The 15647-nt window shown below is 41.0% G+C and overlaps 1 protein-coding gene across 2 annotated transcripts in view; it reads left to right on the forward strand.

Moving 5' to 3' along the window:
- CADM2 (cell adhesion molecule 2) overlaps nucleotides 1-15647 on the forward strand; it is a 2470210-nt gene that overhangs the window by 2208703 nt on the left and 245860 nt on the right. For both annotated transcript variants that reach the window (XM_069760974.1, XM_069760973.1), the window contains one exon: nucleotides 112-202. In XM_069760974.1, coding sequence (XP_069617075.1) covers nucleotides 112-202 — 91 coding nt within the window. The remainder of the gene's footprint in view (nucleotides 1-111; nucleotides 203-15647) is intronic.

Genomic DNA, 15647 nt, shown 5'->3' on the forward strand with positions numbered 1-15647 from the left:
TGATCTGAACCTAAATCACACTTTTCATCTGATGTATTGTAAATAAACTATTTATAAAAAAAATGTTTTGTTACAAAGCCAATAATTATTTTTTACTTTTCTCATTTGCAGATACGCCTACGGTAAAGATTCATCCCTCCACTCCTGTTCCTCAAGAAGGCCAGCCACTAATTTTAACTTGTGAATCTAAAGGAAAACCTCTGTAAGTGTTTTATTTTTACAAAAAACTGCAGAAAAGAGTATTAAAGGCACTAAGCAGTTTTTGTGGCATCATGGAACTAAAAAAAAAATATTTTTTTTTCCTCCCATAAACACTTCTGCTTTAGTTCACGAGCTATGCCTGGTGCTGCAGCTCATACCCATTCATGTGGATGGGGCTGAGCTGTCATATATGACAAAGCCAATAATGAAGGGTGTTAGAAAAATTCAGTTGTAGTAAAATAACTTTACACTTAAAAACCCAAGTAGCATCTGCAGAATGACAGAATTTATTTGTTTTACTTGCTTATATTGCTCCATTAATTTCCACAGCGTTTTAGAGATGTCATCATTAGTGATGAGCGAGTGTGCTCATTACTCAAGTTTCTTCGAGGACGCTCGGGTGGTCACCAAGTATTTTGGGTGTGCTCGGAGATTTGGTTTATGTCGATGCAGCTGCATAATTTGGGGCTGCTAGATAGCTTGAATATAAGTGGGTATTCCCTAACAAACAGGCAATCCACACATGTATTCAAGCTGTCTAGCAGCGGCAAATCATGCAGCTGCATCGACATAAACTACATCTCTGAGCATGCCCAAATACTCAGAGAACACCCGAGTAACGAGCACACTTGCTCATCACTAATCATCATCAGTGTTCTCATTGGGATTCACAATCTAGATTCCCAAACGGTATATTTTTGGAGTGTTGGCTGGCACCATAAAGTCTGCAGTAAACCCACACAAACACGGGGGAACATATAAACTCCTTGCAGATCTTGTCCTTGGTGGGATTTGAACCCAGGACTCAGCAATACACTGCTAACCACTGAGCCACCAAGCTGCCTTTTGTAGGATTATTCTTTGACTTTGAGATCTTTATCAAAATTTCTAAAATTTAATTGAAAAACTACAGCAGCATTTATATTCCCTGCACCATCATAAACAATATAGCACAAAAGATCTAGGGGCATTAAATATTAGCCCTAATTGGATATTAAGCCCCAACCCAAGTTAAGCTACCAGATGGACTATATGAATGCTAACTATAATTACAAGATCACCAAATGGTATGTAATGTGTAATGTACAGATGTGTCCATTCTTATCTTTACACAATTTTAGGATTTTGGAAAGGGTTCCAATATTAAGCCATGTAAATGTAATGTTATTGTGAGATTTTAGCAAAACCATATACAAGCTGGTACATACATCACATGTTCCAACCCTGCCGTTTTGTTCGCATTTACTATACACTTGTAATGTTCCGGGTCACTATGACCCGGCTTATTAAACCTTGATTTTAGACACTCTAACTCCATTTTTTTAATACTTTTTGCTTACTAGACTGTTTGTGAACATGTTTGGTAGTAAAAAAAAAGAAAAATGAACTAGAAATCTTTTTTTTTGTTTTTATTCTGAAAAAACAGATCAATGAGCAAAACGAAAATAGAAAACTACACAAATTATTTGCAAGACTTTACAGCTCAGCTTTACCAAAAAAAAAGTCTTCTGAGTAGTCCGTTCTGCGCATAATATACACGTGTAGTGCACACCTAGTGATCTCTCCGGATGCACTCTACATTTTAGACTAGACTGCGCACCAAAAATAATCAATATAAAGCCATTTTTATGGTGCGCAGATCTCAATGCATACCCCCGGTAGAGCGCGTGTACGACCCCATTCAAATAATTTAGGAAATATATCAATTGATATACAATAGTAGATGCAATAAATAGACCCAACTGAGGTTATAAGTCCTTTATTTCACTGAAAATATGGCCTCACAGCTGTAAAAAACGATGTCGGGTCACTATGACCCAAACACAACAAGTGTAACTTTTTGCGTGTAGCAAAAAGTAAACGAAAAAAAAAAAAAATACTCATAGGTAGGTCCCCCCAAATGAGGAAAAGTCAAGGAGTCTCAAGTTTTATAGACTTACAGAAAAAAATCTACAGGGCCGCAAAAAGTCTGTTCGGGTCACTATGACCCGAACAGAACAGCAGGGTTAAGTGGCTTTATAGAGTCATAGCATATACATCTCCCAACAGAGTATCACAAATTGTAATTATTTATTTTTGTATAGCTGGCTGTCTCACTAGATAAATCTCTGGATGTGCCAAGCCAACAGCAAAGGCAAAGAAGGACACATATGTTATATGTAAAATTTAGAAGTACCTACAACCTAGGACATTTTGGTGTTTTCATTGTGGGCACCAACACGTTTTGAAACCTGCTTTTAAAAATTTTACTTTTTCTCTTAGGCTTGCGTTAATGCAGTCCGTTAGATGGACTGTGTTACACCGCGGCAAAACGCGGTGTAACGCAGTCCGTTAATGCTGCCATTAACCCCTATTATCGGGTGCTTCACCAACGCATGCCATAATCGGCATGCGCTAGGGATGTGCCATCATTCAGTGAAAGAACGTCGGACGTGGGCTGCAGCATCTGAGGCTCTATCACCGCTAGCACAGATGAATCATCTGCGCTAGCGGTATAGCATAATGTGATGACGTGTATGCTGTAGCGCTAATGCAGCCCATCAATGCTATGCGTTGAACGGGCTGCTTTAATGCAATGTGAACCTGGCCTTACTTGTATTCACAAGGGCAGGGCCTACATTGTGAGTTTTGAAACATTTATTCTTGATATTTTTGAGGCCCATTTGGTAAGACCACCCTGTTAGTATATCTGGTTTGCTTGAGATAATTCTATAAGTCATCAAATACTCCTATTTTTAAGAGGCTTTTCTTGAAGTTGTGGAATATGAATGGTGCATACAGTTGTGACTACCGGTCTTCAGTATGAAATGGAAAATTCCATTAAAAGTCCCTCATTTTTTTTAACCGTTCTATCCAGATTTCTAAAGATAATAAGCGACTCTGGGAAATTAAGCTCTGACTGTCATGTTTCTGCTCTGTTGTATAAAATGTGTGTAATTGCCCTTCCTCTTGGATGTTTTTTTTTTAGGCGATTTAGAAAATGTTGACATATCACTTATTTTGAAATATTAATGCAACTTTTCCATAATTATGTTCAGCCTCTAAGGCTTAACTTCTGATTAAGAGCAAATTTAAAAGGTTGGTCCCAATTGATATATGTTTTAATGCAGATTTAAAATAATTAGATTTTGACTGAGGAAGCTGAATACAAATCAGCAACCGAAAAGACCATATCAGTATGAGGATGCTCAGGAGCACATGAGGTTTCCTGCACATTCAGCACCAGAAATGAAAAACAGAAATTTATTCTGACAGTTAAAAATAATAATAATAATAATAATAATAATTGCCTGTGTTCAGGCTTTGCCATGCGTTCTACATCTACCTTGAAATTGCTATTTCTTTTCTTTAGAAAAACTTGTGTCTATGCAAATCTATTGTCACGTTGTAATTGTCTTTGCTCTACCATTTAATTATATGCTGAATTACTTTACATTTTACATAGCAAAATCCATACAGCTGAAGGTGAATACACTGATAACCAAGAGAATAAAAGTTCTACTCTAAAAAAGATGAACAACTCCCCACTGGCTTATGTGGTGTTACACTATGCATTATATGATAGTGCTATATAAGAGCTCTAGTGGTGGTGATGTAATAAATACATTACATTGCATTACCAATTACAGATGCCCCATGATTGCTGAAACAAGACCCAAATCTAGTTTACCTAATTCTAGCTGGGGATTAATGAAAGTGATCTATTTGGTTGTCTCCATCAGACCCTCAACCTCTACTTCAATCAATCCTGTTCACATTGAATTTGAACAGCGGATCTGGCTATTCATTTTAGCAAATTATTGGTCCCAGGGAACAATTTGCATGCAATTTACATGTGTATCTTTACAAAGAGCGGTCCTTTTATAACACAGTCCAACTACAATCTGCTGGTTCCATTAACGCAGTCTCTCAAACTCACAAGTCCTTGCAGCTCTTCATCTATGTCCAACTGATATCTCTGAGGGCTTTTATCAGAATGACTCATCTCTTTTTAACTTCTATTGTTTTTTCCAAGCAGTCAAGTATGTTCCACTTTTCCCCAGACTACAGATACTCCCTAGTCCCACTTTCACAACCCACCCGCAGACCTATATCTTGCAGCAGACTAGGCCCAGTTCTTGGTCCAGTTTAACAGCAGGTTTCTAATACTGTTACTGCACATTTACTTAGCAGTAGAATTGGTATGAATCAATTCGCAGGACTCGATCCATCAGACACATTAATTTAGAACTACATACAGCACAGGACATTTTGGTGTTTCCGTTATGGACACAAGTTTTGGTTGTGATTAAGAGTGATGCAGCACCTGAAAGGCCTAGATGCCATCTTTAAATTTAACATGAATGTTTTATCCGTTGTCCACTAAATACTACCTACTTGAATAAAGAAGATTGCATGTACAGTTGAAACCAGAAGTTTACATACACTATATAACAAGAAATGTATGCATGTTTTTCTCAATATCTGACTTGAAATCAGAATAAACCTTTCCTGTTTTAAGTCAATTGGGATTACTATCATTATTTATATTTGCCAAATGCCAGAATAATGAGACAGAGAGAATGTCTTAAGGCATTTTTATTACTTACTGCAAAGTCAAAAGTTTACATACATTTCATTAGTATTTGGTACCATTGCCATTAAATTGAATTACTTGGGTCAAACATTTGGGAATCCTTCCACAAGTTTCTCACAATAGTTGTGGGTAGGTCGTAGGAAGCATACTGCCAAAAATGGTAACAAAGTGGCTTAAGGATAACAAAGTCAATGTCTTGGAGTAGCCATCACAAAACCAAGATCTCAATCCTAATGAAAATTGATGGCCAAAGCTGAAAAGGCAGGTACGAGCAAGGAGACCTATTAACCTCGATCAGTTGCACCAGTTTTGTCAGGAGGAATGGGCCCAAATTCCGAGCTTTTGTGGCTTTCCCTACTTTTGGAGTGTGTCAATGACTGTCTGCTGGACATCTGTCAAGTCAGCAGTCTTTCCCATAATTGTGGAGATACTGAAACAGACTAAGGGACCTTATTAATCGCTTAGGAAGCCTTTGCATGTGTTATTTGTTCATTATTCTAATTTACTGAGATAATGACTTTTGGGTTTTCATTGGCTGTAAGCCATAATCATCAACATTAACAGAAATAAACACGTGAAATTGATCCCTCTGTTTGTAATGACTCTAATATATGAGCTTCACTTTTTATATTGAAGAACTGAAATAAATTAACTTTTGATAATATTCTAATTTAGTGAGAAGCACTTGCATTTTGACAGTGCATTTGCTCCTATGAGAATACAAAGTCCTAGATTCTTGCAAATTATTTTTTGATCAATAACACTTTTTCCGTTAAACTGCATTAGTACAGATGAATCTATGAAAAGACAACATAATGTTTTATGCATTTGTTAGGAATATCATCTCCTCCATTCTGTTCACCAGACTCATGAGGGATGTCTGTGCAATCAATCATTTTCAATTAGATATTACAAATCCTCACGAGGGTCCCAAAAGAACTGAGAAATTGAAGATGATGTAGCCAGCAAAAATGATCTCCTTGCTTAAGCTGTATTGTATAGAAAAAGTCCAATTATGAACAAGAATAATGTCATTGATGTTTTTGAAAATACACTGCCTACTGTAGTAGTAATTGCTCAGTGTCAATCTTGTTATCTATCTATCTCAATAGAAAAGACAGATAGCAGCACAAACTTGAGCAGATTTTGGGTGCAATACTTCCTGAATAATGCGGTTGTCCAACGCAAAATATGCTTCACAAAGACCTTGCTGTGAGGTCGAAACGTTGCACCACGTGGTGCTGGATTAAAGCCCACAATTTTTCCTTGAACTGGAGTGCTGCCTGATTTTTTTCATTTATCTATCTATCTATCTATCTATCTATCTATTTATTATTATTATTATTATTATTATTATTTATTTATATAGCACCATTGATTCCATGGTGCTGTACATGAGAAGGGGTTACATACAAGTTACAAATATCACATACAGTAAACAAACTAACAATGACGGACTGATACAGAGGGGCGAGGACCCTGCCCTTGCGGGCTTACATTCTACAGGATTATGGGGAAGGAGACAGTAGGTCGAGGGTTGCAGGATCTCCGGTGTTGGTGAGGCGGTAGCTCCGGTGTTGGTGAGGCGGTAGCTCCAGTGTTGGTGAGGCAGTAGCTTCGATAGTGATGAGGCAGCAGCGGTGTCAGTGCAGGCTGTAGGCTTTCCTGAAGAGATGAGTTTTCAGGTTCCATCTGAAGGATCCGACTGTGGTTGATAGTCGGACGTGTTGGGGCAGAGAGTTCCAGAGGATGGGGGATATTCGGGAGAAGTCTTGGAGGCGGTTGGATGAGGAGCGAATAAGTGTGGAGGAGAGAAGGAGGTCTTGGGAGGACCGGAGATCACGTGAGGGAAGATATCGGGAAATTAGTTCAGAGATATATGGAGGAGACAGGTTGTGGATGGCTTTGTAGGTCAGTATTAGTAATTTGAACTGGATACACTGAGGGAATGGGAGCCAGTGAAGAGATTTGCAGAGGGGGGAAGCGAAGGAGTAGCGAGGAGAGAGATGGATTAGTCGGGCAGCAGAGTTAAGGATGGACTGGAGAGGTGCAATGGTGTTAGCAGGGAGGCCACAGAAAAGGGTGTTGCAGTAGTCAAGGCGGGAGATGATGAGGACATGCACAAGCATTTTAGTAGATTGGGGGTTGAGGAAAGGACGGATCCTGGAGATATTTTTGAGCTGGAGGCGACAGGAGGTGGAAAGAGCTTAGATGTGTGGTTTGAATGACAGGGCAGAGTCGAAGGTTACTCCGAGGCAGCGGACTTCGGGTACGGGGGAAAGCATGATGTCATTGACTGCGATAGATAGGTCAGGTAAGGAAAATTTGTGGGATGGAGGAAAGATGATGAGTTCAGATTTGTCCACATTGAGTTTGAGGAAGCGAGAAAAGAAGAAGGAGGATATGGCTGATAGGCACTCTGGGATTCTGGACAGCAGAACGGTGACGTCTGGGCCAGAGAGGTAGATCTGAGTGTCATCAGCATAGAGGTGGTACTAGAATCCATGGGACTTTATGAGTTGTCCCAAGCCAAGTGTATAGATTGAGAAGAGTAGGGGGTCCTAGAACAGAGCCTTGGGGGACTCCAACAGAGAGAGGGTGGGATGAGGAGGTAGTATGGGAGTGGGAGACGCTGAATGTGCATGTGTATCTAAAAAGGAAAGAATAAGAACAGCACAGATAAGAGCTATTTGGATGCAAAGCCCCCCAAGGAATTACAAAAGCTTCAATATAAGTCCAAAGATTGGAGGCAGCACACCATTGAAGTGAAAAAAGCTTCTTATTTAATGGCCCAACATGGCAATGTTTCAGTTCCAAGGTAGGAACCTTTCTCAAGCAATTCAATACTGCATATACAGTACATGATACTTAAGCTGTGCACATGATTGGCACCATTTAACTATAATCGTGTATCAGGAGCAAATTATATACAATAACATATTTAGAGTGAACTGAGAGTCCCATAGGACAAGTTAATTTCATGTAAGAATTACACTATGCAAATAAGGATTCGCCTATGATAAGTGTAGAAGGGCAATACTTCTTGGCTAAAACTATATAATACTATGTATTTTGTAATCCACATTAAGTCCATGTAGTCTTAAGGTATTTAATGTGCGTATCCATTGCAATTCTTTAGTTTTGAGGAGCTTAACTCTATCCCCTCCACGACTCAGTGGAGATAGCTGATCAACTATATGAAATTTGAGATTTCTCTCCATATGGCCTTTTCCTAAGAAATGTTTAGAGACTGGTAAATTATATTTCTTTTTCCTGATTATGTTCCTGCAGTGGTTGATATGAGTCTTGAAGTCCCACGTGGTTTCACCCACATAGCAAGCTTACAGGGACATTCAGGAAGATAAATGATACGGTCACTTGAGCAAGTTAATAAGTGTTTAATATAGAACTTTAATATAGAAGGTCTATGTTAAAGCTTGAGAAAGATCCACACCTAGGATCGAAACATCGCCATATAGGCCATTAAAAATTACCTTTTTTCAACTTTAATATGGTGTGCTGCCTCCATCTTTTTTGATATTATCTATCTATTTACCTCTCCCATATCTATCTATCTATCTATCTATCTATCTATCTATTATCTATCTATCTATCTATCTATCTATCTATCTATCTATCTATCTATCATATATCGTATCTACCACAAGCCATTTATAACATTGCTGTCCTTTTATGTGCAGGTGTTTTTAACCAATTCTTCTTGTCTATTCAAATTGTAGGCTTGTAGCCCAGGAGAGACATGTTTGTCCATTATTGTAGGCTTTTTAGCCTGAAAGTAGCATGTGCAGTTGGATAGGGAAGGGTTATGATAGAACCCATCAGAGAAGTGTCACCTTGCCCTGGTTTATGGGCACACATGAATTGGCCAATTTATGCGTTAAGAACCTTCCCTTTTTCTGTGAGTACATTTTGCTGAGGGACAATGTGGTTGGAAGTTTTTTCCATTGACATGATATGTCTTGGCATTCACAGAGTGCTGCTGTGCTTTTTAAATCATTTTCAATCTGTGTATTGTATCTACCACAAGCCATTTATAACATTTGTGTCCTCTTATGTGGCACAGAGGTCTTTATCAAACCATGAAGCCTATTCATGCTGAACCTGTGAGCAGGATTTTGCTCAGTAAAAATTAAGGCTTTTATGAAGCTTCAAAAAAAAAAATTACTTCCAGAATAATGGCATCGGCGCTGGCGCCTGTGCAGTGGTATCTGTCTATTACTGATAAATGCCAATGTGCATGCACTTCCATCGGCGGAGGCACCATTTTTCTGGAGGAAAAACATTTTTGGCTGCAGTAAACTGGTAGTGGCGCATGCACAGTAGCATCTATTGGTTGCCGGTAGATGCTACTGCGCAAGCGCTGCCTGCTCAGTTTCATCTTTCGGTAAGAGATAGATGCTGCTGTGCAGGCACCACTGCTGGTGCCATTTTTTTGGATGTAATTTTTTTTCTAAGTCTCACAATAGCCACAATAATGTTTGTATTAAAGATCAGAATCTCATTAGCTGATAAATACAAATACAGATTAAACAACAACCACAAGATGGATTTCATCAACCCATGTACCATTTTGATCAGTGTAATGGCGCCAACCTGACAGTGTCCATAGTTTACTTAGCAAAATCCTGCTGAAAGGTTCACTTTAAAAAGAGGTTCAGGGAGAAAAAACATTCTTCCCAAAAGTGTTATAAAACAGTAACTTTCTAAAAATATTAACCTTTAAATTCTTCATCATTCCCTCCCAAAGCTGTGTATCCAACTGTACTGGTTTACCTTCTTTGTCACAAAGTGTCACTAGAAAATGTCCCCCAATCCAATGACATATCAACCATAGGATCTAGAGATGAGCAAATTGATTTAATGTCAATTGAATTCATGTTGACCTGAGAAAATTAAAATAATATTTGAATCAACTAAAATGACTACTGCCATTTTTTCACATTGCAAAAGATTGCATCAGTCAAAGAATCCATACATGATCTCAGGTAGGCTTCCATATAATGCAGCTATCACATCACATGGCATAGCACAGCCAATCATAAAGGACTATCAAAGCCTGTTTAAAAACAGAGACAGGTAATGCAGTTACTAAACAATTTGGATCTAACTCACTAAAGCTTTGGCATCAGAATTCTGTTGTGAAATGCTTTGAATGCACAAAATGTTGCCACAATGCAAGGTCACACTAAAATGTTGCCACTTTTGACCTTCTCATGCCATTTTTGCCCAGCTCCAATCAAAGCAATCAGAGATGAGGTGGGAAGGGGGCTTGACATATTCCACTCATCATGAAGTTTTCACAACTGCAATAAGATTTGTGGCAGGACACAAATGGAAGAGGATACCATTTTTCCGATGTGCATGATTAATTTAGAGATATGCACCTCATAATGAATAATTAGTGAATGACTCCAGTAGCACCCTTCTCAAGACCAGCAAGCAAATCAATGGTCTTAATTAGTGATGAGTGAATGTACTCGTTGCTCGGGTTTTTCCGAGCACACTCGGGTGACCTCTGAGTATTTGTTATTGCTCGGAGATATAGTTTTCATCGCCTCAGTGTTAGGAGTTGAGTTCCCGCTGCTGCACAGGGGGAATCTCGAACCATGTCTGCTGCGGTCTCCCATTCTGCATCAGCCGCAGTGGAGCCTGTTGAGAATTCTGCTCTTGGGCTCCCTCCGGTGGTTGTTTATGGTAATGCAGTTATTCCTGAGCAGCAGTCTTGGACAGGTGTTTCTGCTAATTGCAATTCTGACTGGGGTATTAGCTGTGCAGGACTCATTAGTCCTTGCCAGTAGTCAATGTTCCTTTGGAAGTGTTGGTCCTCTGCCTGGCTTCTCCTGCTTGCTTCCAATTCAGCTAAGTGTTTGCTTCATTTTTTTAGACACACTGCTGTGTGTTTATTTTCTGTGCTTATCTTGTTTCTATTTTGTTCCTGCTAGACTGTGCCTGATGTTTTTCTCAGTCTAGTTGGACTCACTGGAGTCGCAGATATACTCTCCACATCTTTAGTTAGGTTGTGGAGTTTTTGTATTTTTCTGCTGTGGATATTTTGTAGTGTTTTATGCTGACCGCATAGTATCCTGTACTATCCTTTCCTATCTAGGTAGAAGTGGCCTCCTTTGCTTATCCCTGTTTTCTGTCTGCGTGTGTCTTTTCCTCTCCTACTCACAGTCATTATTTGTGGGGGGCTACTTATCCTTTGGGGGTCTACTCTGAGGCAAGAGAGTTTTCCTATTTCCATCTTTAGGGATGTTTAGTCCTTAGGCTGTGCCGAGGTGTTTAGGTCTGGTTAGGCACACCCCACGGCTACTTCTAGTTGCGGTGATAGGATCAGGGTTTGCGGTCAGTATAGTTACCACTTCTCCAGCGAAGGTCATTTCATGCTGCTCCAAGGCTACCTGATCATAACTGTACTACTGGCCAACAATGAGTTAATTGCATCTCAGAAGAAGGGAGGAAAGATCTTGAGCCATTTTTTTTTCTCCAGTCTGTTTTGTCTTCTCCTCCCTCTTTATCTCTGGGTGGCTGAAGAGCCTTGTGCTAGCATGAATGTTCAGGAATTAGTTTCTCGTATAGACCAGCTTGCTGCTAGAGTACAGGGTATTTCTAATTACATTGTTCAGACTCCTGATTTAGAACCGAAGATACCTACTCCTGATTTGTTTTTTGGTGACAGGTCCAAATTTTTGAGTTTTAAAAACAACTGTAAACTGTTTTTTGCATTGAAACCTCGATCCTCCGGTGATTTCATTCAACAAGTTAAAATCATCATTTCGCTGCTGCGTGGTGATCCACAGGATTGGGCATTTTCCCTGGAATCTGGGGATCCTGCTTTGCTTAATGTAGACTCCTTCTTTCAGGCTTTAGGATTACTGTATGATGAACCTAATTCGGTGGATCAAGCTGAGAAGACCTTGTTGACCCTGTCTCAGGGTCAAGAGGCGGCAGAATTGTATTGTCAGAAATTCAGAAAATGGTCTGTTTTGACTAAATGGAATAATGATGCTTTGGCGGCAATTTTCAGAAAGGGTCTTTCTGACTCCGTTAAAGATGTTATGGTGGGGTTTCCCACACCCTCCAATCTGAGTGATTCTATGTCTCTGGCCATTCAGATTGATCAGCGCTTGCGGGAGCGCAGAACTGTGCGCGCTATGGCGTTATCGTCAGAGCAAATTCCTGAGCCAATGCAGTGTGATAGAATTCTGTCTAGAACGGAACGACAAGGTTTCAGACGTCAGAATAGGTTGTGTTATTATTGTGGCGACGCTTCCCATGTCATTTCTGTCTGCCCTAAGCGGACCAAGAGGATCGCCAGTTCATTTACCATCAGTACTGTACAACCTAAATTACTGTTATCTGTGTCCTTGATCTGTTCATTGTCATCATTTTCTGTCATGGCGTTTGTGGATTCAGGCGCTGCCTTGAACTTAATGGACTTTGAGTTTGCCAGGCGTTGTGGTTTTCCCTTGCAGCCTTTGCAGAACCCTATTCCTTTAAGGGGCATTGATGCTACACCCTTGGCTAAAAATAAGCCCCAGTTTTGGACACAGGTGACCATGCGCATGGCTCCAGCCCATCAGGAAGAGTGTCGATTTCTGGTGTTGCATAATTTGCATGATGCTATCGTGCTGGGTTTTCCATGGTTGCAAGTACATAATCCTGTTTTGGATTGGAAGTCCATGTCTGTGACTAGTTGGGGTTGTCAGGGGATTCATAATGATGTTCCTCTGATGTCTATCTCCCCTTCTCCCTCTTCTGAAATTCCAGAGTTTTTGTCTGATTTTCAGGATGTATTCGATGAGCCCAAGACCAGTTTCCTTCCACCACACAGAGACTGCGATTGTGCTATTGACTTGATTCCTGGCTGTAAGTTTCCTAAGGGCCGACTTTTCAACCTGTCTGTACCTGAACATACCGCCATGCGGAGCTATATTAAGGAGTCTTTGGAGAAAGGGCATATTCGGCGATCTTCTTCACCGTTGGGAGCGGGGTTCTTTTTTGTTGCTAAAAAAGATGGTTCCTTAAGACCCTGTATTGATTATCGCCTCTTGAATAAGATCACGGTCAAGTTTCAATATCCTTTACCTTTGCTTTCCGATTTGTTTGCTAGGATTAAGGGAGCTAGTTGGTTTACTAAGATTGACCTTCGGGGGGGCTTATAATCTTGTTCGTATTAAGCAGGGTGATGAATGGATAACTGCGTTTAACACGCCCGAGGGCCATTTTGAATACCTTGTGATGCCATTCGGTCTCTCTAATGCTCCATCTGTTTTTCAGTCCTTCATGCATGATATCTTCCGGGATTATCTTGATAAATTCCTGATTGTATATTTGGACGATATTTTGATTTTTTTCGATGATTGGGAGTCTCATGTGCAGCAGGTCAGGATGGTATTTCAGATCCTTCGTGACAATGCCTTGTTTGTGAAAGGGTCTAAGTGTCTTTTTGGGGTGCAGAAGGTTTCCTTTTTGGGCTTTATTTTTTCTCCCTCGTCTATAGAGATGGATCCGGTTAAGGTTCAGACCATTCATGACTGGATTCAGCCCACATCTGTGAAGAGCCTTCAGAAATGTTTGGGTTTTGCTAATTTTTATTGCCGTTTCATTGCTAATTTTTCCAGCGTGGTTAAACCCTTGACTGATTTGACGAAGAAGGGCGCTGATGTGGTGAATTGGTCCCCTGCGGCTGTCTCTGCCTTTCAGGAACTTAAGCATCGTTTTACTTCTGCTCCTGTGTTGCGTCAACCGGATGTTTCTCTTCCGTTTCAGGTTGAGGTTGACGCTTCTGAGATTGGGGAAGGGGCTGTTTTGTCTCAGAGGGATCCTGTTGGTTCCTTAATGAAACCGTGTGCCTTCTTTTCCCGTAAGTTTATGCCTGCTGAACGCAATTATGATGTCAGCAATCGGGAGTTGTTGGCTATGAAGTGGGCGTTTGAGGAGTGGCGACATTGGCTTGAGGGAGCTAAGCACCGTATTGTGGTCTTGACCGATCATAAGAATCTGATTTACCTCGAGTCTGCCAAACGGTTGAATCCTAGACAGGCTCGATGGTCCTTGTTTTTTTCTCGTTTTGATTTCGTCCCTTCCGGGTTCTAAGAATATTAAGGCTGATGCCCTCTCTAGGAGTTTTTTGCTTGATTCTCCTGAGGTCTTGGAACCAGTCGGTATTTTGAAGGAAGGGGTGGTCCTTTCTGCCGTTTCTCCTGATTTACGACGGGTTCTTCAGAAATTTCAGGCTGACAAACCTGATCGTTGTCCTGGGGGGAAGCTGTTTGTTCCTGACAGATGGACTAGTAGAGTGATTTCTGAGGTTCACTGTTCTGTATTGGCTGGTCATTCTGGCATTTTTGGTACCAGAGACTTGGTTGGTAGGTCATTTTGGTGGCCTTCTTTATCGCGTGATGTGCAGTCTTTTGTGCAGTCCTGTGGGACTTGTGCGCGGGCCAAGCCTTGTTGCTCCCGTGCTAGTGGGTTGCTTTTGCCATTGCCGGTCCCTGAGAGGCCCTGGACGCATATTTCTATGGATTTTATTTCCGATCTTCTTGTTTCCCAGAGGATGTCGGTTATCTGGGTTGTTTGTGACCGATTCTCTAAGATGGTTCATTTGGTGCCTTTGCCTAAATTGCCTTCTTCTTCTGATTTGGTTCCGTTGTTTTTTCAGCATGTGGTCCATTTTCATGGTATTCCTGAGAATATTGTGTCCGACAGAGGTTCCAAGTTTGTTTCCAGGTTTTGGCGGGCCTTTTGTGCTAGGCTGGGCATTGATTTGTCTTTTTCTTCTGAATTTCATCCTCAGACAAATGGCCAGACCGAGCGTACTAATCAGACTTTGGAGACTTATTTGAGATGCTTTGTGTCTGCTGATCAGGATGATTGGGTGGCTTTTTTGCCATTGGCCAAGTTTGCCCTTGATAATCGGGCTAGTTCGGCTACTTTGGTTTTGCCTTTTTTTTGTAATTTTGGTTTTCATCCTCGTTTTTCTTCTGGGCAGGTTGAGTCTTCTGACTTTCCTGGTGTGGATTCTGTGGTTGACAGGTTGCAGCAGATTTGGGCTCAGGTGGTGGACAATTTGGTGTTGTCTCAGGAGGAGGCTCAACGTTTTGCTAACCGATGTCGCTGTGTTGGTTCCCGGCTTTGGGTTGGGGTTCTGGTTTGGTTATCTTCCCGTCATGTTCCTATGAAGGTTTCTTCTCCTAAGTTTAAGCCTCGGTTTATTAGTCCTTATAGGATTTCTGAGATTATTAATCCGGTGTCTTTTCGTCTGGTGCTTCCGGCCTCTTTTGCTATCCATAATGTCTTCCATAGATCTTTGTTGCGGAAATATGTGGAGCCAGTTGTTCCTTCTGTTGATCCTCCGGCCCCTGTGTTGGTCGATGGGGAGTTGGAATATGTGGTTGAGAAGATTTTGGATTCTCTTTTTCGAGGCGAAAGCTTCAGTACCTTGTCAAATGGAAGGGTTATGGCCAGGAAGATAATTCTTGGGTTTCGGCCTCTGATGTCCATGCCGCTGATTTGGTTCGTGCCTTTCATCTTGCTCGTCCTGACCGGCCTGGTGGCTCTGGTGAGGGTTTGGTGACCCCTCCTCAAGGGGGGGGTACTGTTGTGAATTCTGCTCTTGGGCTCCCTCCGGTGGTTGTTGATGGTAATGCAGTTATTCCAGAGCAGCAGTCTTGGACAGGTGGTTCTGCTAATTGCAATTCTGACTGGGGTATTTAGCTGTGCAGGATTCATTAGTCCTTGCCAGTAGTCAATGTTCCTTTGGAAGTGTTGGTCCTCTGCCTGGCCTCTCCTGCTTGCTGCCAATTCAGCTAAGATAAGTGTTTGCTTCATTTTTTTAGACACACTG

This window comes from Ranitomeya imitator, chromosome 3 (assembly GCF_032444005.1).
Source record: "Ranitomeya imitator isolate aRanImi1 chromosome 3, aRanImi1.pri, whole genome shotgun sequence".
Taxonomy (NCBI): Eukaryota; Metazoa; Chordata; class Amphibia; order Anura; family Dendrobatidae; genus Ranitomeya; species Ranitomeya imitator.